The 25,759-nt window shown below is 46.8% G+C and overlaps 2 protein-coding genes across 2 annotated transcripts; both read right to left on the minus strand.

The window, feature by feature from the left end:
- Positions 1-6,047: 6,047 nt before the first annotated feature.
- LOC101785648 (B-box zinc finger protein 32) lies at positions 6,048-7,274 on the minus strand. Its single transcript, XM_004965601.3, has one exon. The coding sequence runs from the start codon at positions 7,122-7,124 to the stop codon at positions 6,399-6,401; it is 726 nt and encodes a 241-aa protein (XP_004965658.1). The 5' UTR covers positions 7,125-7,274; the 3' UTR covers positions 6,048-6,398.
- Positions 7,275-18,037: 10,763 nt separating this feature from the next.
- LOC101786051 (protein STRUBBELIG-RECEPTOR FAMILY 3) lies at positions 18,038-25,459 on the minus strand. Its single transcript, XM_004965602.4, has 17 exons — positions 24,983-25,459; positions 23,658-23,787; positions 23,508-23,576; positions 23,272-23,337; positions 23,109-23,180; positions 22,949-23,020; positions 22,754-22,825; positions 22,596-22,661; positions 21,951-22,016; positions 21,335-21,804; positions 21,207-21,260; positions 20,812-21,122; positions 20,452-20,720; positions 20,198-20,336; positions 19,053-19,192; positions 18,760-18,916; positions 18,038-18,626 (listed from the first exon to the last, which is right to left on the minus strand). Exons 1-17 carry the CDS (start codon positions 25,107-25,109, stop codon positions 18,540-18,542), a joined length of 2,367 nt encoding a protein of 788 aa, XP_004965659.1. The 5' UTR covers positions 25,110-25,459; the 3' UTR covers positions 18,038-18,539.
- Positions 25,460-25,759: the final 300 nt, after the last annotated feature.

The raw sequence follows: 25,759 nt of genomic DNA on the forward strand, positions 1-25,759 counted from the left end.
ATTGTTTTTTCTTTTTTACTGGGAAGAATGGGAGGCGTTCGGTGGGTGGACCTGGACTCCTGGAGAGTTGTTGGAGTGCCCAGCTTGGTGGGCTCTTCTCTATTCGTGGGCCTGTTCTGTTGGTAGAATGGCCTGATGGGCTCCTCAAGCTCGCGAGCTGCTCGTGAGCAGCTAGAGCCAGCTCGCTAAATCAAACGAGCTAAAATGCTAGCTCGGCTCCTTAGGAAAAAACAACGAGCCGAGTTCGCTGCGAGCCGAGCGAGCTCACGAGCCACGAGTTTTTGTCCAGCCCTAGGTCAGGCCCGCAATCAACCGTAGAAGGACAGAGAAGAGAAACTTTTTCAGTATTTTTCCTTTTTCTTTTCTTTTTTAGCCTCTGGAAGTGTATCCTAAAGAGATTCATTAGCAATTGGTATACAAGGATATAAACAAGTCTATGAACAAACATATTACTCCCTCTATCCTAAATTATAAAGTATTTTGATTTTTCTAGGTTCATAGCATATTCTATATATATAGACATAACGTAGATACGTAGTAAAAGCTGTTGAATATAAAAAATTCTATCAACAATTAGTTCCTTAGTTGATTGAAGACCGTTAACCGATGTTAATAGTTGGTACTTCAGATATTTTTCTCAACACAACAAAATATATGACCATCTATTAACAAGGTGATCTAGTTTTTAGCTTATTAGTAATAATTATTAACCAGATAACTACTAAGGTCTATTTGGATACCCTATGTTAAAATTTAACAAGTGTTAAAGTTTTAACACTCTCAAATAGAGTGCTAAAGTTTAACACATTGGGGTGTTTGGATCATGGGTTAAACTTTAACATCTTTGGTGGGGAAATGACTCCATTGCCCCCTCATTATGGCCGGCAGAGAGAGGGAGGAGAGAGAAGGGGTAACCTGGGAAAAAGTGGAGAGGGGACCACTTTTAACACCTTTAGCAAGTTTTAACACCCCCTCCATGTGTTTATAAAAAATGGGGTGTTAAACTTTAACATCCCACTTTGAACACAAGTGTTTGGATAGGAAAGTGTTAAAAGTGGGGTGTTAAACTTTAACACCCCTTCCCAAACAGGACCTAAGATTAATGGATCAAATAGGATCTAAATATTATTGCGAGAAGAAATGTACTTGAAGTAAGGCGTATGACCTGTGCCAAAAGCTTTTTAAAAAGAAATGGTACGTGAAGTAGAGTTAGACTTTATTTTTGCTTTTAGTTGTATAGTGGCTCTGTATTAAAAGCAGGGCTAAAAGCTATGCCAACCTGACACACTTGTTTCCAAAGAAAAAGAAGAGCTAATCGCTTGAAATGCAAGAGTAGTTAAAAGATTAAAAAAATGCGGAAATCGCCGTATACTGAGTTTGATTTTATAGCACTACCGGTTTCGTCTGCTTTCACCAATAGTCTCCTATATATCTCAAAAATCGGGATATTTTCTTTAAGTTCAACCAAAAGAATCATATCCCAATTTCTTTAGCACACACAATAAATAAGCATAATCTAAGTGATAAAATGAAAGTGACTCAGGTAGCTTGGCCTGTGATGCCTCCCTATCAGCCTATCAGCGAAAAGTAGCTAAAATGGGTGTACTATTGCAACAAAATTAAAAGTGGCCTTTAAAGTAGTTTATGCAACAATTATTTTACTATGTCGTGCCAAGTTTCAAACATAGGACTTCTGGCCATACCATTTTAATCCTCAGCATGCACTAACCAATGGCATATAAAAAAAGATCTAAATTGATGGGAAAACATAAGTAATCCACTTGTATTTTAAAACTACAGACCAAACTAGACCATACACGGGTACCTAAACACACATAAAATGGTCAGATTATTGAGTTGTAAAATGTAAAGATGGCCAGATCATTGAGTTGTGTTATAGTTAAACCATCTAATAAATATAAAATATATGCAACAACCTGTATGTCATTATTGACCACGAGACACATGTCACGACAAACGAAGATGATTAAAAACAATCAAGTGGTTGACACTATTATTGCAAGGCTCAACAAGAAAAGGGGACAAAAGATCCAGCGTCGGAATTAGTTGTTTATCAATAAAAAAAATGAAGTTTGACATTTTCAAAATAAGGGAAAATTGGATCCACAGTATCAAAAGATAACCTTTAGATATATGTCATCAAAAGACTCAAGTAAAGACATTTACGATCAAAAGATGATCACGTTATAGTTATCTACCATTATGTTTGCCTCTCCATCAGCTTTGTTGATGCTACGGAGGACCAACGAACGATCACACGGCCTCCGTCTCCACCTCACCGTCGCTGCAGCAGTAGGTCCAGCCATCGCACCCTCCGTCTTCGCAACCATGGATGGAACAGGAGCGAGGAGAAGTTTGCTCACCAAGGGGACAAACCTGAGCGGCGACGGATTTAGGAGCCTTGCGACGGAAGAGGATTGAAATTAATGATGAAGAAATAAAATCCGGTCAAAGCAATTGTAGATTTGGAATCTACGAGAGGCAATCAACTGATTTTGGTGGAGGATTTGAGCGACGAGGCCTCGTGGGGTCTACAGATTTAGGCCCCGTTTTCTTCCACTGACTTATTTTTAGCACCTGTCACATCGAATGTTTAGATACTAATTAAGAGTATTAAATGTAGACTATTTACAAAACCTATTACATAAGTCGAGGCTAAACGGCGAGACGAATCTATTAAGCCTAATTAGTCCATGATTTGATAATGTGTTGCTACAGTAAACATTTGCTAATGATGGATTAATTAGGCTTAATTAGGCTTAATAGATCCGTCTCGCCGTTTAGCCTCCACTTATGTAATGAGTTTTGTAAATAGTCTACGTTTAATACTCCTAATTAGTATCTAAATATTCGATGTGACACGTGCTAAAAATAAGTCACCGGAAGAAAACGCCCCCTTAGTGGCAATAACAATGGCTATGGTGAGCAGTATGTGGAGACGAAAAGCAAGATTAGCCCTACAAGTGGGACCCATAACCAAATAAAAAAAAATGCCGAGCGTCGCCTTTTCTCTTCCCCATCGCACATCGCCGTATCCTCCACCACTCCTGTTTGTAGCGCCGCCGCCACCTCCCCCTCCCCGCTGCAGAACGTAGGTCCAGCACGCACGCGTGCAGGTAGTCCACGAACCATGACATCGGCGGCGCCTGCGGCTACGTCATTAGCTCCCCTCGCCCATCATTGATCGTTGCGCGAACAACGACACCAGCTTGTCGAGGAAGTGAACGGCGGCAAAATTGACACAGGTAAGTAGATAGCTATAACATAGTCATCTTTTGATGGTATATATCCAAGGGCCTGTTTGGGAAGGGCGTGTTAAATAACAGGATGTTAAACTTTAACACCCTCAAATGAGGTGTTAAACTTTAGTATCTTGAGGTGTTTGGATGATCTATTAAACTTTAACACCTTAGGTTGTAATTGACAATTTTACCCCTCATTACTCCTCTCAATGGCAGCTAAATACCCCTTCTTCCTTCTTCTCCTTCCTCCTCCTTCCTTCTTCCTCCTTTCCTGGCTGCGCACGCTAGGCCACCTCCTGGCCGACCCCCAGCGCCATTGCTCCCTGGCCAGCCCCTCCCCTTGCTCGGTCCACGCCGCGCCCGACGCCAGCGCCGGCACCGGTGCTGCCGGCCGCACCGTCGACCTCTCCCTGCGCCTGCCGCCTCCGGCCCCGCCTACGGCCCCGCCCCGCCGCCGGCGTCCCCTACCGCGGCGCCAGCGGCCGCGCCCGCCCGAGCCCCCACCGCCCCCACCGCATCGCCCGCCAGTCCCCACACCACCGGATCGGCCTCGCCCGCGCCCGCCACCCGCGCCCGCCGCCCGCTGCCCGGCGCGGCATCCCAGCGCAGGAGCGGCGCGGACCGGCGGTGGCGGGCACAGCGGCGGCGCGCGACGGGCGGACCGGCGGCGGCGCGCGACGGGCAGACCGGCGGCGGTGCGCGACGCGCGGATCGGGGAAGGAAGATGGGGGGGCAGCGGAGGAGAGAGAAGAGGAGAGAGGGAGGGGGGCAACCAGGGAATAAGTGGGGAGGGGGACCACTTTTAACACCTTTAGCACATTTTAACACCCCCTCCATGTGTTTATGAAAAGAGAGGTGTTAAATTTTAACACTTCATCTTTAACACTTGTGTTTGGCAGCTAAGGTGTTAAAAATGTGTTAAAAGGGGTGTTAAACTTTAACACCTCCTTCCCAAACAGACCCTAAATGTTGATTTTTTTAATGCTATGGATCCTTTTTCCCCATTTTCTTTGTCGTTTCAAACAAGGAAAAAATTTCTGTGCGCAACATCAAATACAATGTACCGAGGAAGTACATTTTGTTGGATAGAAAAAAATATCAAATTAGACCAGGATACATGCGGCTTGGAGGTGAAAGATTAAATTGAAAAGGTCAAAGAGGATAGTTTATTGCAAAAGACTAATATGGCACTCATGCACTGATAATCTACATGGTCAGAGTTGAACAAACAATTTCAAGCAAAACCATCCAAACTGAAGATGGCCATCGCCACACATAGTAATTGGGGCAAAGTGGGATCTAAAATTTGACTGAAAATATGTTTGATGAAGAAGATGCATGACAAAGTGAATTCATGCATACCTGTAGATTTGGATCTAGATCGATGAGTTTTAGATCGGATCTAGATGGGGCGTGTTCCTCCTCCACAACATTGGTCTAATGGGATGATCAATTGTCGCGCTAAGGCTCGCCTCATATTTATAGATAAATTTTGAGGGGCAATTTTCTACTTAAGTCCAACATAGAAACCAAATCAAACTTTGGTCTCCATGTACATAAATAGAAATATGCCCTACTATAAGGAAATAGACTTGTATTTCTTGCACAATAAGGCTTACAATAATGTACCCTCTGATTCCAATATATGTGTAGGACACCAATACATGCAAATTTGAATGCAGCTGCAAGCCTGCAACCACCTCGACGTGCGCCAAGGTGAAAGCTACATGGCATGCTTGCCCATAGCTTTTTCGTGCTCGGCCTCCGCGTTCTCGCGCTCCGCCTCTGCCAACACCCCTTCTATCTCCACCCCTTCCGATAAAATTGATGCAATCCGTTAGGGAAGAGATTTTCTTTAGTTGTTGGAATGTTGGATCACGGGTGAAGAGAGCATGCATTGTAAGAGAAGCATGCAGTGGTGCTGATCTGATGCAATCCCAAAGGTTCCAGCCCGTTGGGGGGAGGGAGATTATTAGGGAACCAAAACAGATACCATCGGTGTATACTTAACGCGGGGTCCGTTGAGTTGAAGGGACGCCGACAAGCTTCCGATCGGGTTGCGCGCGCTCCGCCGGCAACTCCTTGCACGGCCACCGCCTGCCTGGTGCAAGGGCTCCTCCGATCACAGCACTGCTTCGACGCGGGTTGGACGCAGGTGCCGTGCGCTCTTCGAGTGCCCACTCCCCCTTCTCGCGCGGCCACAGGGGTATCCATGGGCAGCGGCTACTCGTGCGTGGCCGGTGTCTGGGGAAACAAAGGCACTGCAGCGGCAGCGCTAGAAGGCAGGCTTACCGGACAGGCCGTCGTCACTCTAGGCCCTTGTTTACTTGGCGAATTTGGGAGGTGCCAAATTACTGTAGCAACACTGTAGCGTTTCGTTTGTATTTGTGAATTATTGTCCAAATATTGACTAATTAGGCTCAAAAGATTCGTCTCGCAAAGTACAACAAAACTGTGCAATTAGTTTTTGATTTCGTCTACATTTAGTACTCCATACATGTACCGCAAGTTTGATGTGATGGGGAATCTTTTTTTGCATAGTGCCAAAGTTGGGAGTTTTGTGGGAAGTGAACAAGGGCTTGGTAATTTTTGTACTTGTACCTCAACTTGTCGACCTATAATCCGTTTCAAACTCTGGCTAAGAAGAGGCTTGTAAACTACACAAGTACTATGTCGGTTAGCTTTTAATATTGAAAGTTGTTTCTCGAACATGCAGAAGAGCTGCGTATCAATGTATTGAGAAGTCAATGTATTGAGAAGAAAAGAGATTTGAGAAACCCAACCTGAGCAGAAAAAACCATCATCTTGTATAGTTTGTCAATTGCAAGTTTGCAACACACTTAAATCCCAATCTCTTCTCGAAAAACATACACTGCGAAATCATTGCAATTTTGCAAACGTTGTCCCTACCTAAATACCACACTTGAGCCACAATTAGCTCACAAGTCACAAGTCTAATCAAATAACCCCATTACACGAGATTTTAGGTTTGCTTAGCACGGAGGCAAACGATAACAAACAAGGTCCACAAATTGTGAGGTTTGTTGTTTCGCATCAGACATCCATGAGTCATGCTCGAGTTGGAGGAGGACACGTGGCTCGCTCGGCAAGCACAAGAAAGAAAAGAAAGGGAGATCAGGAACGTGCCGGGTTGGACTTGGGCCCGGCCCACGCACACTCGTCCCAGCCCTCCTCCGCGGTCCGCCTGCGGGCGCGGGCGCGCGCCAGGGACGTGGCCACCGCCACCACCAGCCTCACCGGCACGTGCGCGCACGCCTCCAGCCGCCGCAGCGCATCGCCGTGGCTGGCACCGCCGCTCGCCGCCGCCACCTCCCACCAGAGCGCGGCGGCCATGGCGACGCGAGGCGGGACGCGGGCGGCGACGGCGTCGGCGCCGCTGGCTCGGAGCGCGCGCCATGCCGCCGCGGCGCGACGGCGCGCGGCCCCCGGCGCGAGGCCCATCCGCTTGGCCCAGCACTCGAGCACCGCCTCGGCGCGGCGCGCGGCCGCGCCCCGCCCCGGCGTCCTCCCAGTCGCAGCCCGTGCTCGCCCCCCGCGCCTCCGCCGCGCGGCCGACGCCGTGGACGCCGAGTCGGCCGTGGACACGCAGGAGCTCGCCGCGGACGCGTGCCCGTCCTCCTCCGACGACGACGACTCCAACGCGGCGCCGCACCGCGCCGCGGCCGGGGCGAGGCGCGTGCGGCGGTGCCGCGACGCGAGGAAGTTGGCGCCGTGCACCTTGGCGTCGCAGGCGGCGCAGAGGAACGCCGCGTCCGCTGCGCAGTGCACGGCCGCGGGCGCGCCGCAGAGCTCGCAGCTGCGACCCGCGCCCGGCCAGACGACCCCGCCGTCGCGTCCCATCCTCTCGTCTCCCGCCGCCGCCGTCTCCTTATCCCGTCCTGCACCGGCTCGATCTCGCCCTGGCCCTACGCTGCTCGCTGCAACGCCTGAGGTAACTCCTTCCAGTCCCAGGTGAGGTGATCGACGGAGAGGTTAACAGGGAGTTCGGCGCGGCGCGTATTTAAGGAGGCGGAGGCCGGGTGGCTGGCAGCTCGAGCTGTGACGTCGTGGGTCGCTTGCGCCTCACACAGCGACACGTGCAGCTCGGAGGGGGAGGGCCCGTCCCTCTCGCGAGGACGACGTGGAGGCAAGCGGGGTCGCTCGCTCGCCCGCCCCACGGACACGGCGTCGCCTGCTCCGTGTGGCGCCCATCACCATGTCATGTGTGATCGGCGCGCGCCCGGGCCTTGACACCACGCGACGACGGGGAATTCTTCTTCTTTGTTAACAAACAAGTGGTTATAGTTTAACCCGAGAGAGGGGAATGATTGGAGGGTCAGCTGTGAGCTCCACGCCGCCGTCGCCATGGGCCGCTCGCTCGTTGCGGGGTCGTCGGGCGCCCGCCTTGGGGGCGTCGCCGTACATCGTAGAGCGATCCCCGGCCACAAAACCTCGTCGCGCTCGAAATCGATCGCACGCGCACGGGTTTGCCAGTATTCTATTCGTTCGTTCACCTGCCGTGGAAAGGTTGTGGCGGTCGATCGGAGAGGCCTTTCGGCGGCCTCTGGTGTTTTTTGGAACTCTGGTGAACGAACGAACGGAGAAATTCCCTCGCTTTCGTGCCAGGGGAATCTGTGCCCTCTCGCTGGTCGGTTGCGTGTCCACCCCCCGCTCTCGCTGTTGAGACTTGAGACAGCGATTGTATTTGCTGACGACGCGCTAGATCTGGGAGCATCTACACATACATCATCAGATCATCTTAGTGTAAACTTACAGTAGTAGTACTCTACTCCTCTGTAGTCTGTACATGTTGTTCACCCGTCCTGCAAAAATCAAAATCGTATTTTTTTATAGTCCTTGTATTCCTGCCAGTCACCGACCACATTCCGTGAGTCCACGACGCGTCGACGCCGTATGGCAGTACGTTACCAAACCGAACCTTTTGGTTAGGTTAACGTCGCGGCAACGGAACGCTCCCGCTCCTCCCAGCCCTGAAAAATATCCGGGGGCGATCGGGCAGGTGACACGGTGCCACGCCCGGGGCCAGGAAATCGATTCCGATCCCGATCCCCCCGCGGGTTAGGCACGACCGGCCGCGCGCGCGCGTGTCGACCCGCGCCAGACGGTGCCGGTCATATCTCGCCCCCCGCAAACTTGTGGCGTGGCGTGGCCCTCCTCTCTCGAGCAGAGCACGTCGTAATGACGTGCCACTAGTGACCAGCAAGCAAGGCTCATCAGGACCAACCATTAGTTAGGGTCTATAATGAGCCTACGAGAGTCACATGAAACGGAGGCCACAACGTTTGGTCGACTCGAAGGAGGGAGAATGTGTGTGATCCGCGGGCGTCAGTCGTGGCGCGAGCTCGCGGTCGAATCTGGAGGGATTCTCTCGTCCTGGGCCGTGGGCCGCGCTCCGTTTAGATCCACCCGTAGATGCTTTTCGCTAGCCGTGGCTAGCTAAAGTTTAGCTGATTATGTTTGGATCCACTTTCTAAATGCTAGTTGAAGAGGTATTTACCTCCTCCCTCTCACAGCTCTCCACTTTCCATCTCTTACCTTCCATTTCCATCTCTTGCCTTCCACTTCTAGCGACACAGATGTCCCCGTGACGGCGGAGAGCCAGGCTGTGGGTTGGAGTCGCAGTGGGAGGAGGTGGCGGGGGCTGTCGTCCAAAAATTTATGAGCCCATCAGAAGGTTTGGACGGTCCTAGATACGAGATTGTACACCGAGATGTGTTAGATATGGAGACTACAGTGCAGGACGGCGTGGTCTACATAGAGAACAAGAACTAGTCGAGGATTAGCAATTAGAGTAGGACTCTCTAGTCGAATTCAACTAGTATTCTTGTAAATAAACGACATGTAACCCTACCCCTGGTAATATAAGGTGAGGCAGGGAACCCCTCCAAACAAGTTCAATCAATACAACCCAACCAACACACAGGACGTAGGGTGTTATGCGACATAAGTGGCCCGAACCTGTCTAAATCGTGTGTTCCTGATCTCGGCAACCCCCATGCATAAAACACTACCTCGGTTACCCCCTCGGTAGGTTGCCAAGTCTAAACACTGCCAGGGGCCGCGGGCTACAGTTGCGGCAGGAGGAGGGGACCTGCGGGAGGAAGTGGAGGAGTGGGCTGGCGGTGACGGGGTGGGCTGGAGTCGTGGCAGGAGGAGGGGGGCCGTGTGTAGGATAAAATTATCTTTCTGGTTTAACCAGTTGAAACCAACTAAAGTGCTAAAGTTTAGCTGAGAGTCTTTAGCTGTCCTATTTGGATCTTTAGCAACTAAACTTTAGATGATGGTGCATCCAAGCAGGGACTAGGTCCCGTCCTTGATACGGGCTTGCTTGTTTAATGTGTGGGTGGGTGGCCTCGCGTGGGCGAGAAAGGCAGCACGTCACCTCTCGCTCTCGCCATGTTCTTCCAGAACCTTCCACTTCACCATTTTTCCTCTGTTGTACGGGTACCAGTTAGTTACCGGGAGGACTGGGACGTCGTCAAACCATACATGCTGCGTTCTTACCCCGCAAAATTACCGTCGACACGAGGATTCCAATACTTTAGTTCCAAGAAACCAAAATTACTGCCGACGATCGATCGGTATACTGGGGCCCGCCCCTTCGTTGTTATTGTGCTTGCTCTGTGCGGCCACCATTGGCAAGTACGGCGTACACAGCTGGTAGCTGGTTGGTTATCGGCGTATCGATCCCCATTCTCCTCGCGGCAGATATTTTAGCGGCGAAGCCAGCACGCGACGCGCGATTGCTACGAGAACCGAATGGAAGAAGAAGACGATCGATCGGTCCGCCGACGAGGTGCCACGTCGTCGGTTCAGATTTGGCGCGCGAAAGCGACCGGCAGTGCGACCCGTGGAACGTGCGGCCAGGCCAGCCCCGCGCGCGGGGGCCGCCGGAGCGCAGAAGGAGCCCAGAAAAAAGGAGTGACGCCGATGGCGGCCAAGCCGAGCCCCGCGTCGCCGCCCACGAGTTACCGGGGAGACGCCAGGCCAGGGCCGAGGCCAGCGCGACGTGACGCCGCTGGCTGGCTCGCGCGCGCTCCGACCGCGCGTGTCGCGCCACGTTTTTGGCGTGCGCGCCGGGTCCTGTATGTGGGTGGACGGCCGGCGGCCTCTGCCGGCCTCAGGTCCAAACGCGCACTGTGGCCGTCACGACGCGAGGGATCATAACCATCCAGCGAAAGTTCGTTCACGGTGCACGTGCAACGGCAAGAGAACAAGAACGAGACGCATTTTCACATGTGGAGACGAAGGAACAGCTACAGTGGTATCGAGTGGTTCGTGGTTCGAGCTGCGATGCATGCATTATTGAACGACGCAGGAACTAACCGCAGACGCTGCGAGGAATCGGACATGGGCGTGTTAGTTCAGTCGGCATCCGCCAGTACGGGGGAGCGGTGATGGAACACAACTTATCAGAGCGCATCTCGATCACCTTCACGGGTTCGGATTAACAGCAGCCACATAACCATGTGGATGTCAGGGGATCGTACCATCATCAGATCTTTGGTTCATGAATCATGACACAGTAAGGGTTCATTTGATAGGACAGCTCCGGCGGTGGTTTTTTGTGAAGCTATTTTTTCCTCCAGCTTGTCTGGTTAGAAAAAATATTTTGCAAAACAGCTTCTCTTCGTTGTGCCAAGAGACCTCATCCACGACCAGGCATGAGGTATTTATAGAACCATCCCCCACACTACTTGTTATGTTCACAACACGTAGAAACAGGGGATTGGCGGACCGTCCACCTCTATGAGCGCGAACCATCCGCCGTTCATCCCAACGGCTACAAACGCAATAAATGCGTGACAGAGATGACCGTTACGTCCGCCCTTACAGGCGCGGACCGTCCGCTGTTCAAATTCACAGGCACGCAGAGCGATGCTAGACATGTCCAGAATGAGCTGACTTTCAAAGTCAGTGAGGCGGACCGTCCGCCGCCCAAAACTGACGGACCGTCCGCCATTCATTTTTGCTCGATCAGTTTAGAACTAAACTGGTTCTGTCAACCTTTTCAAGTTAGCTGGCACACCGTCCGCCCCAAAGGGCCGGACCGTCCGCCATTGGCGATGAAGCCCCACTTAGAGCTAAACTGGTTCTATCCATCTTCTCAAATTAGCCGGCAGACTGCCGCCCCAAAGAGTCGGACCGTCCGCCATTCATCAACGAGATTTCTCTGGAACGAAGACTTATTTTGTCTAAAGACCAAACCTATTGGCGGACTGTCCGCCCTCTAGGGCCGGACCGGCCACCCTTTCATTTTTCAGAGCACCAAAAAGGGCTCGAAACGACTAGCCTCAATTAAGGGAGACCGTCCGCCATACAAGTACGTTAGCCATTTTTCATAAACTATTTTCACCATTGTTCTATTCACTTTTCAAACGAGATAACCTATATGCATGCGATGCAATTGTTTGAGCAAAGTGGCACTATAGAACTGTCAAGCAAATGAAATTGACCCCTCTTGATAGTATGGCTATCTAGCCTATTAACCCGGTTAATTATCATCCACTAAGCACCTCTTAACCAGTCCCTGTCATATACCTTTGCCTTGAGCTTTCCAATATAAAACCATCCAAGCTATCACCGTAGCATCCTTTGAAGCTCAACTCAACTCCAGGACTAATCTATACTCATATCTCCAATGAAATTGTTAGTCTACAAGCGTTGTCATTAATTACCAAAATCCAACTTAGGGGCCTAGATGTTTTCAACCGCACCGCTGCTCCTGCCTCGCGTCCTTGCGCTTGTTGTCCTCCGCCATGGGTCGTGGCGGGCAAAAGGGTCACATGCCCCCACGACCGAGGGTAGAGCCACAGGGAACCATTTTTTTTCTTCTCCCCCACCAAAATGTTCCAAAGAGCGAATTTCATGAAGCTCCTGCACCGGAACCATTTTGCTCATGCCCTAATGCGTCTTAGTGTATGCACATGATGAAGTCGTGCAATAAAATGCCTTTCGATGAGACAAGAAGAACCACATAAATTGGGGCTTGAAATGCGCTAGGAAAAGAAATGGACCCCTAAACGGTTCTTTTTTTAATGAAAAAAAGAAGAAACAAAGGGAATTTTTAATTTAGCTGTGGGCTCGGTGCGGGCGACCCCAGCCCTCAGGAAACACAACACGCAACTTGTGGCGTCACCCAACAACTCCGCCTCCAAAACCGATGTTGCGGTTCGCAGACCTATGTGCTCTTGTGCTCTTGTAATCGTGTGTGATTGAGAAGTTTTACGGAGTACGTAATTGTTTTTTTAAAAAAATAATATAAAATCAGGCGTGCATATACAAACATATACAAACTAAAGATTTGAAGATTTTTTTTAAAAAAAGCACACTTGAGTTTGTAATCAAGCAAGGTGCAAGTGCAAAACACGAGCTAAGAACGGACAAAACTGACGCGAGAAGTCCCAATCTGACAGTACAAGGACAAACATAGACCACGAGTTTCTATCAGAGACCAGGTATGGCCAGCGTCAACCACAAAATGCCGTGCACGGGAAGCAGAACTCGCCGGTACGGTCCATACCAACCACGACGACTCGGACGCAACCAGCGTCTGCGGTCTGCTTCACGACGCGCCGCAGTAAAACCGTGCATGCACTCGCGCAAAAACTTGCTGAGCAATTGGAGTCATGATTGTGTCACCAAGGACATAATTGAGTATTCTCTCAAAAAAAAGGACATAATTGAGTACCAAAAGGATGCTAAATGCGGCGAGGAGATCCTGAAGCAGCCACATCCCACAGCTTTTTTCTGGTGGGGCTGGAAAATCGAACGTCTAGACCATTGAGTTCCAAGTGCCTCGAGACAAGCATAGCAAAGTATAAGAGATAAATGTCACATTTTTAAAACATGAAAATACTCAGGGATGAAAAATACATTTTTTTTCTTTGATTCATTGGCACTCCCATGCGAGACTGATGCAAGGTTTATTTGGACATTGTCCCTAGCTGGACTGAGCCCGTAGGCGTGTAAATTTAGGTTAGTCTATAGTATACCGGGAAATCTATATGACTTTTGGAAGTTTTTTTTCTACCTAACTTATACTGTTTGAGATTCGTGCGAGCAATCTCCTTAGTTGGATGCAAGCCACCTCAACCCTAGCTCCACCTCGTGCCTGCCGGCCGCCGCCGTGCTCTACGCCCCGGCTCGCCCACGAGCTTCACGGCCGCTGCCACAGCCTATACCCGTGCTCACCACCGGCCGTCAGGGCGCTCCGTGACGCCCACTGGAGCCCCGCAACCGTAGGTGCGTTGGTCAGTGCACCCCCCTTGTGCGTCGCCATCGCTAGCCTTGTCAGCTGGCCGCGTCGCCGCCTCTTGCAGGCACGCTGATAGTGCTGCTACCACGATGCGCACGAGCACGGCCATGAGCACCGCCAGTCACCGTGATTGAAGAAGGTAAATTTTTTGAAATGGTGAATCTTGTTGGAAAAAGTTCAAATTGCTCCCCTCAAGTATAGACAAAGTCCGAATAATCCCTTAAACTTTAGTTTACCCCCTAAACTATGCCATTTGGTTCAATTTGTCCCAAACACAATTTTTCTTTTTTTTCTCCAGGTGAAATTTTAAATTAATATTTTGAAAGATTAGCAGACATCATAACACATGTTAAAAAAATTCATCATAATTTTTTATCATTATTTTTATAGGGTATGATATTTAATAATAAATTAATTCTTGATACAAAATTATAAAAAAAATGATGATGAAAAATTCGTAAATATTTTTAGTCGTGGTGTTCACTGCCATCCTGCAAAATTTTAAATTGAAATTGACTTGTGTATAGAGAAAAAAAGATAAATGATGTTAAGGGGTAAATTGAACTAAATAGCATGGGTATATTGAACCAAAGAATACTTTATGGGGTTATCCGGACTTTGGCTATACTTGAAGGTAGTAATTTGGACTTTTCCAATATTATTCGAAAAATTGTTGAATCCAGTTTGTAGAAATGTTGAAGTAGATAATAAAAAATGTTGAATGCAATATTTTTAAAAAATATTGATCTATATTTTAGAAATTGTTGAATCTCATATTTTTGGATGTTGATGTAGTAATGTTTAGAAAATGTTGAACCAAATTTATTAAAATATTGAATTTAATTTATTAAAATGTTAACTTCATTTTAATGGACTTTAAAGTTGTGTGCTTAACTACAGTTTAGAATCAATCTGCTCGGTGTTTTCGGAGAGACGAGACTACCGAGGAGGACCATATGCAGAGCCTCACCTCACGGTCGATTCTCCAACTCCGCAGGCTCCCTGGCGTCGGCCCCATCGTTTCTGGCTCGCCTCGCTGGTATCCACCGAGGTCCTGTTCAGGTGCCTGATTTTGAACAACCAAAATCACTGTGCTAATACTGTAGCATACTGTAGCGTTTCGTTTGTATTTGTGAATTATTGTTCAAATATTAACTAATTAGAGTCAAAAGATTCGTCTCGCAAAGTACAACCAAACTGTGCAATTAGTTTTTGATTTTATCTACATTCAGTACTCCATGCATGTACCGTAAGTTTAATATGTGATAGGAAATCTTCTTTTTGCATAGTGCCAAAATTAGAATTTTGGGTAACTAAACAAGGCCCAAATCTTGCGAAACGCGATGCTCCGCAGACGCCGGCGGCATCATCCCTATCAGCTCAACTACCGGATCGAATTTCTTGGTGTGTTCTGATTTGCCTTTGGTTTCTTGCTACCGAGCTTTCTTTTCTCCTCTCTGGTAAAAAAAAAACCTAGAAACCCTGCAATATGCAACATGGCATTGGCTTAGTCTGAAGAGAAGCAGACCAGTGAAGGAATGGACAGAGCAGAGGTGAGGAAGGAGAACAATGATGTCACTAGTAGCAAAATCATGGCTGCTGATGGTATATGGCATGCGCGAATCCTTGAGAAGAGTAGCCACCGTGATGGTGCTATATACAAGGAAAATTGGGGGGAATGTTTTCTTATGGATCTTGCTGACCGTAACGAGAGTAAGCGATCCGATTCTCTTTTCTTGTTCGTGGGACATTTACACAACCCATGTGATTAATTGGTATGTTCTTTTTTTTTCTAAAACCTTTGAGCTTAAATATACATTATTTTCTGTATTCTCATTAGAGTTTAATTTAATAGTGTTGGCCCAAGCACCTACCTATTATTGACCAAGTCATGGAAAACCACATGTATAGCAAAACTCTTAACAAGAATAAGCCAATTCAACATGGTGTTTTGAAACATTTTACAATTTGCCTACGTAGTACTTGGACACCCCACACTCGTGTTGGATTGCGAGTGGTATCTGGCATGTTCCCACTTGAATTTGGATAATATCTACTTGGACAGATCTTTTTAAGTGGGATTCATCCTACCTGTACGCAAATCCAAGTGGTTATTGTTTTTAGGGAAATTTATCTCCATGACACCAAAACACTGGCTTGGTCCTAGGACACTGCATATATCGATTTAGCCAAGTGGGCACTACGAATATATGATTTTCTCTGAAGATCGCAATGCGTTACCCACTTTTGATCCGTAAAACGGAGAACATCAGTCGGGCACTCCACAGAGGGACTTTCCTAAATTAGTGATACGAAAAAGTAAACGAATAAATGCGGGAAAAGTTGAGGAAATCAACAAAAAAAGTTCCATAATCGTCCTATTTTTTTCATTGCAATTCCTTGTTTTTAACAGAAGCGATAAATGCGTACTTAATATAGTGATGATTCCATGAATCTCTGAAAAGGTAGGGGTCAAGAACCTTATGGGACTGCAATCGTGCCTGCCAATTGGGGAAGGACGCGGGCCTAGCAACTGCTCGGCTCTAGTAAGGAAACTGGTATGTCTCACATCATTGCTCGAAGACAAAAACTACAAGTTAGCTCAGTTGGTTGGGCATATGTGAGTGACGTGAACTAGCATTTAGAATTGAGAAAGCCGCTGGGTTTATTATTCAACCATGGATCGCAGCGCAGAAATCAAATCAACGAGAAATCCTGGAAAGAGAGTAGCGATGGAAAAGTGTGAAACAATGTCAAGTCTCGACTCGACGTGTTAGAAGGAGCTAAATCAATAGGTGCCAGAGCTGAACTCGTATTGTGTCCTGAATTTTGTCTCCAAAGCACCACGCCTGCAGACAAATCACATATGCTCAGTGTTCAACTGACAAAATTAACGAGTACAGTTTCTGTAAGACCAAGCCATAATCTTAGTGTCCTGTATACAAATTTCCCTATCCTTTTACCCATATATACTCCGATAAAATATTGTGGGTATAGTTAAATGTGGGAATTGGACACACACATCAGCTGCCCTACAACTACAAATATGAGGGGAAAAGCATATTTTACTTTATAATGTCTGTTTCTCTAGTTTATCAACTAACAATTTTGAATCTTTGGTGAAACCGACATAACTCTCGTGGCTATGATTACTCAATCTCCTTTAAATGATAAAAGCTGGGATAGAGATACATAGGATAGAGAATAAAATTTGTTTTAATAAGTATAGACTTTGGTTTTAGTTTGTTAGTAGGGTTATTCGAACAAAGCATCCTGATAAACCACCATGTAAAAAGTAAAGCACAGTATAAAATCCTTTTTTTCCTTGAATAACCAAGGACTATGGAACCAAACTCGTCTCATACATCAGCCCTTAAAAAGGACTGATGACAGAATACCAACGTTGGGCCTTCCACGTAGTGAAGGGATCAATTTAAAGTGTTACATACCTATCTGTTTCTAGAAAATCTCAACTCTTTTTTTCAAAGAGTTTTGAATTTATGCTGTCATTTATTTGAGATCCATTGCCACATGGCTTGTAAGGAAAATATTTAGCTTTAGATATTTAACATTTTGCTTGGCCGAACTGCTAAACAATTATTATAATTTTACAGGGTTCTATCATCGAGATGACTGGCCCTAAGAGAGGCATTATAATGCTATCTGATGTTCTTATTGAGTTCGATATCAACATGATTGACGGCCTAATGCACTTAGACCCACGCATATCAACAAGACCATTCACAATTCGCTTTAATAGCAATTGTGGCACAGTTGACATGTGCTTAGCACTTGTGGAGGACAGAGTGGAGGCCATAATAGAAGTGGTCGTATCAGAAGTTCAGAGTGTTTTCAGTTCCTTTATCACCATTAGGGAGGTTCGTAAAGAATTTCAGCTTTTTAATGGCATGGTTGACGAGTTGGGCGTAAAACGGTTCGCGGTTGCCGTCCCCATAGATACCATGATGCATTTGAAATTCAAGATAGGTGAAAAAGGCTCTGACGGTGATGTGTTGCACTATTGCTCCTTCAGTGCAAACCTCCATGGATCTCCCAGTCGACAGATTAAGCTTGAGGTGGCTAGTACATCAGTGAAGGTGACTTGGTCGCCTCCTTTGTATTGAATTTATTAGCTTTTTATCGTCCAGTGATTAGTTGTGTTGTTTGTACTTGTGCTAGATGTACGTGTACTTGACTAAATTTTGCATTTCTGCTGGTACGGAGTACAGCTCACCCTGAACACTGTCTAATTGGCTAGAAATGTCGACAGCATACCAAGGTACCACCTCCCTCCATAAATTTATAAATATATGACGTTTAGAACAAGCTAGTTAGTTCAAAAATGAAGAGAAAACTAAGTGTGAGTTTTGTTTTAGTTTTCTTTTTCAGCGTTCCCAGAATATGTACGCAGATAAGCTCTCAAGTCTCAGCATGCCAATACTGGAATGATTACATCACTGGGTTTTACGGCAGTAAACATGTCAGCTCTACAAGCTGTAAAAGGCTGGGCAGTTTTTCTTCGACTGCTCAGAGAAGATGCAACATTATAATAAACACACGATGAATGGAACAACTGTGACCAATTTAACGAATTCCTGAGCATTAGTTACAAGAATTCAGGGTCCACTATAATATCACGTCTGCAAAAATTACATGGATTTTATCATCAGCAACCAGGTGCACGAATGTTTGCACCTCCACCCTCCTGTCATGTGTAAATGAAGCTCCAATTTGACATGAGTTAGTGTAGAATGCTCTCAGAGGAAAATCTACCTTCACAAGATTCTCCTCAGAATATGTAGTGTAGAATGCTCTCCGAGGAAAATATATCTTCACAAGATTCTCCTCAGAATATGGAGTGTAGAATGCTCTCCGAGGAAAACATATCTTCACAATTTCTCCTCGGAATTGTGGCAAAACAATTACCTTCTCAAAATTTGTACATCATGCTATTTGGTCGTGAGGTTTGTATTTGTATGTGCTCCACAATTTTTCTGTTACTCTGATTCCTCACCAGTAGCATTTACAAGTCTAGCTAGGTCTTGGACAATTTCAGACATTGGCGGCCTGAACTCTGGCTGCCGCTGCAATACAAAAGATTCAGATCAGGCCTCTGATCTTTTTTTTCTCAAAACACTTGCAAAGAATGAAAAGTCTAGATACGTGCTGCCTAGTAAATGCTGATTAGTATCAAAGAAGAAAGTAAAATTGAATTACCTGGACACAGCGGCTGATTATGTCAGCAAATCGTGACAATGCTTTCTCAGAACATTGTCCACGTATAGATGGGTCCACCATCTTGGACAGGGACTCAATGTCATGAAGCTGAGAACTGGCCCATCTAACAAGATGTTGCTCATGACGTGGGCGTGAACTGCGCATTTTCACATAAAACAGGCATGTGAACCAGAAAGCCATTTTTTCCATCTTTTGCACTGAACAAAAATGGTCTGAAACAACTGCAGAAAGATACTGGTCAAGCATGAGGCTTGCTTTTAATAACCTCTTACCTATCATACGGTTTACGCCCAGTAAGAAGTTCTAGCATCACTACACCAAAGCTATAGACATCACCCCGTTCTGAAATGACCCCAGAATCCTGGAACTCGGGTGCTTCATAGTTCATCAATGCGCGCATCCGACCTGACAGCTGTATTGAACAAACAGTAGCTGTGAGTACACTTGCAATTTTGGCCCATGGGCATAAGAAGATGCATTTGTCACACCTTAGTAACATCAAACTAACCATGCCCACTCATTTGTGACAAAATAAGAAAGTATTAGGCATCAACTACGAGTAAATAAGGTAATCAACACCTTTAGGTAAATCAGAATTTAATCGCTTCCAAGTTCAAACCAAAGGGTTATGTAGCATTTTCTAACAATTTGAGTCAATGGCTGACAGTCTGACACAGACCCATGGTAAGCCAGGATCTGGTTACTCAAGTACAAGGACCATCATTTTCGTTGTTCAGGCCTCGGTTGCAAATATTACATGATTTTGCCATAACATTTAGTTACTCATTTCCAGACCTTTCAATAAAGCATATTAGTTTACTATAATCAACAGAATAACTAAATGATTAAAATCCTTGAAAAGATATGCAACTCTCCTGCGTATTCTCGAAAAATTGAAGAAATGTGAGAAGACAGAAAATGTTACATACTGATATCACAATCCGCAACTGCAATAACTAAGTTGATAACAATTTACGACATGGGAAATCCCTGGCTTGTCAACACAAATTATCCTACAACGAGCAAGCATGTTATGCCAGATAACTCATGGTACCCATTAACATTATGGATGCAAGTGGGTGCTCATTGCTGTTTTATGGGTCGCTGATGATTAATTACGATGATATGCCACTCAAGTTCATTTCTCCTCCTAAATATATTACGTGAAATGCCATTCTAGTTCATTCCATCAAGTTTTTGCGTCGACCCAATGATTCAAAATATGTATGACTTCATTGACTTGCATCCCTAATTAACACCTATGGATTCAGATGCTATTCTGCTATTTCGGACATAGTAATGTCCGCAATTCGAACATAATGGGAATGATGAAAAGATGTAGATTAAACCGTGATTGCATTATCCCCATTTTTGGCTGTTCTAAAAACAAGAAATATCTATGACATATATAGTTTACCTGAGTGACTGAACCTGATGGCATCATTTCTGCCAGTCCACATTCCGCAACACACACTGAGAATTTTTTATCAAGGAGCACATTAGCTGGTTCAAAATTTTGGTGCACAATTGGAGGTTGGAAGCTTTCATGCAGATACCTGAAGGGGAAAAGGTAATTTGAAAATAAGTTAAGGTAAAGCTCAACTGTTTTAAAGAAGAACACCGTATGTGAACTATTATACAGATAAATAATAGAACAATAGTTACACTTACTCTAAGGCTTTTCCTGAACCAAGAGCAACCTGAAGGCGAGCATTCCATGACAGAGCACTTCCAGTTTCCTCTGCATCATGAAGTGCATCATCTAGTGTTGTTCTGCTAAAGTGATTGTACACGAGTAACCTCTGCCCATATTCAGCACAATATCCAACTAACTCCAGAATGTTAGGATGCTTAATCTCTGAGATACATTCAACCTGTTCTAGGAAATCATCTACTGATATTCTTCCATTAGCGTTGTCAATCTTCATAACCTCCAATAACTACACAAAATACAACAATAATAGCTTACTACTTGAACCAAATGCTGAGCAGACTGATCTTTCATAAAGACAAGTAATGCTTAGTTCATACCTTGCCATCAGGAAGCTCTGCTAGGTATACCTTCCCTAATCTGCTCTCTCTTATCACATTCTCCTCGCTGAAACTATTTGTATATTGCTGAAGAGATGCAACAGAGAATGGTGTGGCAGAAGTCGGGGTACTCGTTCTTGGTGGAGGACTATATCTCTTTTCTGGTGGAACAATGGGATTTGCAGCAACTCTTTCAATTGAGGGTAGAGGTGGTGGAGGGGGTGGTGGGAGAACTGGAAAAAGATCTGATTCTGTTCGATCGAAATTAATTACGTGCTCCTTTTGGTTTTCAGGAGACTTCTTAGGGACAGCTGTAAACAATTGCACACAAACTTTCAGACATTTGAAGTTCGTGAACAAAACTTAGATGGTACTTTGTTCCAAGGACTTCATACCTGCTGCTGATGAACTAAGCTCACGACCCCTCCTATCAAGTCCCTCACTTTGCCCTGTCAAATAAACCATCTTATATGAATGGTAAAAATAGAAACTAAGCTATATAATGCTGGGATGAAAGGTTAACCTTTTTTAACATCATCCCTCTGTTGCACTGGAGGTGGCTTGATTTGGGGTTCAACTCTATGATGCACCCTTGCCAGCTGACTTCTATTATGATCATATCTTGTCTGTCTCTCTTCGTACTTGGATAGACAAAATAATACTAGAAGGACCATAATTATGAACAGCACCACTCCGAGAAGAACAAAACCAACAATCTTAAGGGTCGAGGTACTGTGTTTCCTAGATGGTGAAGTGCTATCTCGGGTAGTTGATCCTTCAGAAGTGTTTGAGGTTGTTTTAGATGGTGGAGGAGCTCTTGAAGCAGGTGATGGAGGTGCTGGTACTGGTGTTGAATTTGAACTAGTAGGTGCTGATGCAGGTGTTGGAGCTGGTTTTGGTCCTGCTGGTGTTGGAGTTGGTGCCATTCCTGTCGATGGTGAAGGCGGTGATGCAGATGGGGCTATGCTGGTATTGAATGGATTCCCGTCCTTTCTGCAATGGTATCCTATTAGTCACTTAACAAGTCATACATGATAGCCATACTGTCTAACAATACAGAACTACAGAAGTGATCTAATTAATTATCTAGTTTCTATGAAGCTGATTAAGGCAAAGGTGAAAGGAAGAAGGTTTCTCACTTGAAGTTCGGTATGTTCAGTAAACTTGCAGGCACCGGTCCAGAAAACATATTATTCTCTATATTCCTGTTCAGAATCAGGAAATCAGCAAACAGTTAATAATCGGAAGCAATATTTCCAATACAAGAGTTATATGTGGTTTTAGTGATTCAAGTCGGAGGCTGAACTGCTGAACACTTCTTAACTGCTGATGAAATGCTCATTTGCAAGATCATGGTAAGTGAGCATGCAATCTTTCCCCAAAGAAGAAAACAATATCAAGATACCATTGCCTCCAGATATTAGTGTACATCAGATTAGAGAAGTGCAACATACTACAAGAAGGCAAGAACAAAGAGATAGTTTGTTAAGTTTTCTTTAACTCCATATGCAATCGAGTAAAAGCTTTGAAACTCACAAGTTTCAAGTGTTGGCAATCAGCCAATCACAATCCGCTAAACTATTGTCTCAAGTCAAACATATAGTGAGTTAGCGACTGGAGACCATATGAAATGTTACACTTTTTGTAAAATCAGTGATGAAAACTGAGGACACACTGTTTGCAATACCCTAATCGAAGTGAGAAGATAATGGTATCCCTTCAACTATATGTACAAACATAACAGCACAAATTACAGGACAAGAGCTGTGAGATTGAGGGATTACAAGTCTTTCAGTGGGAGATCCTGTAAGACGTTAAGGGTCCCAGACAGTTGATTGTCCTGCATGTGCCTAACAAGTTTGGGAAAACAGATCAGAAATAAGTTTGGGAAAACAGGAATAGGAAAATAACTTAGAAAAGGCCACAAAAGACGAAAACTTACAATGTAGTCAAAGATGCCAAACTTTTCATTGAAGAGGGTAACACGCCAGTCATGTTGTTAGAAGAAATATCCCTGTAAAGCAAGTGCGAATGACATGATTAGTCAATTAAGACTTCATCTTGAACCACGCGCGCGCGCATATATCACAAATTTACTAGTCTAAAAGCGAATGTAAGAAACTAGGACAGAACTTACAAATTTACAAGTCTACTGAGTGAATCAAAAGCGTCTGGAAGGTCTCCGTTTAGATGGTTGCCATTGACTGACCTGGGAAAACAAGGATCATACAATATGCACAGTTTACAGACCAACCAAATGAGCGTGAATATGGGAGGGGGAGGGGGTTGATCATTACATGGCTGTTAAGTTTTTGATTTTTGACAGTGAACTTGGGATGCTTCCAGTGAGCTGATTAGCGGAGAGGAATCTGTAGCAAGAGAAAACATATGTCATTCACAGAATCATAATCTCAAATACTAAGGGATCGAAGAAATGATTGATGAGACAGTGACACATACAAACTCTGCAATGTAACAGGTAGGTCTTCCGGAATGGTTCCACCAATATTATTGTTGCTAAGATCTCTACAGATAGAACAAAGTTATTGGTCAGACACCCTGGATACGAAGAGAGCATAAATTCAATCATGAGAAAAATATCATAATTCCTAGTGAAACGTAGTGGTGATCATGGCACGAGGATATAATGCTTAATTGGAAACAATGAATAACAAATTCAGTGCTAACGCCCTTACATGGTGATGATCGAAGTGAAGTTACCTAAACTGCCCAGCTGTCCTCCCAGGTTTGCAGCATTCATGGTTCTAGAAATCAGTGAGTTGATAAGGGTGAAACATAAACAAATCTACCAGATGAAAGGAAACGCAATGAAGAAGCTGACATACATTCCAGTAATAGTAGAACCGGTACACACAACACCCTGCCAAAGCTCGCCACAGGGGTCTCCGCCATTTCCGGTCCATCCAGGAAGAGTTGGCGATCCCAGTGCAACATACAATCCATTTATGGCAGAGACTACAGATGATAAAATAGAAGTACGAAGGAAAAAAAAATTAGCATCCAGTAACCCTTAGAAAATCTCTGAACTGCCTGCATTGCATGACACATGAACTGAAAACAGTGTATGCAAGAAGTTGATTGCCCTTGAAAAGCATCCACGGACTCAATAATATCAGGAACATGATCCCACATGAACACTGAATTGACTAATGAACCAGCAGCAACACTAATCAATATTATTGCCACTTATTAGACTACCATCCTAGGATCCCAACAGGAGTAGACCCTTACTATGTGCACTATTTTGCAGTACCATCAATGTGGAAATCAACACGAGTATGATTAAAGCTCCCCCCGTGCTGTTTGTACTGCTAAAGTAATTAAAAAACCATCCTGCGATTAGTACCACTAACATAATTAGCAGACCATCATTTTCTCCTATCTACTTCCGACGCATCCAACATGCGAGCATCCCATCCATTCCTGTCATTGCTGTCACGGGAGGTAAGACACGGAGCAAACAGACAGCCGCGTTCCGATAACGCTTCAAAAGTTGCTTTCGTTATCCCTGCCGACAGCGACGGCGGCCCCCGAGCGCGCTGCGAATCGACCGAAAGCACCAAGTGATCCAAAATCGTGCCGTGTTGCAGTTACAGGCTTACAGCCGCCCTGCGCTAACCGGCATATACTATACTACGAGATCGATGGCTCGAACGAAGAGCAGCTTCTCTTTGCTGTAGGCTGTAGCACTCACATTCACTGTCTCACGGGAGTCGATGCGAAGGAAGCAATCCGCGGAAGCAGAGGCTGAGAGGCCCTCGCTCCTCTCGGCCGCCGCTTTAGCGGCGACACCGACATGATCTCGCTCTCGAGTCTCGCCGCGTGACAACAGGCTGGCGGGGGCCGAAAAACAAAAAGTGAGAGCAACAGGAACTGCCGCTCCCCATCAGCGCAGCGCAGCACCACCGCCCAGGACTTCACAGCTCGCGGAACCGATCCGATTCCCTGCTCCGCTCCGGCCAGTGCTTCCCCACTACCGCCGACAAAACCGCAACAACGACCCGCGCGCGCGCATGCAAAGCAAAGCCCCAAATTAACCCGCGCGCAATCGTGCAGACAGCACGAGCAGCAGCGACCGAAGCGCTCCATGGAAACAAAACCAACTCGCTGCGAACAGAGCAGGGGAGGGAGGCGGGGAGCAGGAACGTACCGTCGGCCGCGTCGGTGACCGCGCCCGCTAGCCTCGGCGCCGCTGCCAATGCTTGCAGCGCCAGCAGCAGCAGCAGCAGCGGGAGCCGGCCGCCCCCGCCGCGGTGGCCCCCCGGAGCCCGCCGCATCGCCACGCTCCCAATTCCCGACCGGCCGATCACACCATTCGCCGCGCGCCCGTGCTCACCCCGGTCAGATCGCAACCGCCCGGGTGGAGTGCGGAGGCCGACGCCGGTCGCCCAGATCCACCGCGCGAAGAGCAATGGGGTGTGCGCGAGTGCGAGCGAGAGAGGCGAGGAGGAGGAGTGGACGGAAGCGTGGAGGCGGAGGCGGGGGCAGCGCAGGGAAGGGACAGAGGAGACGGATGTGGGGGGTGGTGGTGGTATGGGACTGGGCCACTGGGGGGAACGAGCCGAGCAGCGACGCAACTGGCAAGGCAACTAGCAGCGGGAGCACGCAAGCAACAGCGGGGGCGTTAAAAAAAAAAAAAGCTCGGGCGGGGGCCGACGAGAAAAACGCGAGGGCCGCGCCGCCTGGGTTTCGCTTCGCTTGCGTTGCCTCGGCGGCTTTTGTTTACTGCGTGGGATGGGATGATTGGGATCTCATTACGTTGGCGGGGCGGGTGGGGGGCCCCGTGGGGGAGGAGACGCCGTGGTCGCCGCGCCGGCTGCCCGGCTCGCGGCTGGCTGTGGCCTGTGGCTGGCTGGGCTGGACCGCGGCGGCAACAGTGGGCGGCGTGGACCGCGGGGTCGCGCATGTGCGCCCGCGCGGGGACGGA

This window comes from Setaria italica, chromosome IV (assembly GCF_000263155.2).
Source record: "Setaria italica strain Yugu1 chromosome IV, Setaria_italica_v2.0, whole genome shotgun sequence".
Lineage (NCBI taxonomy): Eukaryota > Viridiplantae > Streptophyta > Magnoliopsida > Poales > Poaceae > Setaria > Setaria italica.

What these genes read in the sequence shown, in the direction of transcription:
- LOC101785648 (XM_004965601.3), bottom strand. Translation starts at nt 7,124, where the DNA reads ATGGGACGCGACGGCGGGGTCGTCTGGCCGGGCGCGGGTCGCAGCTGC.
- LOC101786051 (XM_004965602.4), bottom strand. Translation starts at nt 25,109, where the DNA reads ATGCGGCGGGCTCCGGGGGGCCACCGCGGCGGGGGCGGCCGGCTCCCG. An exon ending in GGTTCTACTATTACTGGAAT is followed by an intron (nt 23,577 to 23,657) that starts GTATGTCAGCTT and finishes ACTGATTTCTAG; the next exon opens with AACCATGAATGCTGCAAACC. An exon ending in GGGCGTAAACCGTATGATAG is followed by an intron (nt 18,917 to 19,052) that starts GTAAGAGGTTAT and finishes GAAAATGCGCAG; the next exon opens with TTCACGCCCACGTCATGAGC.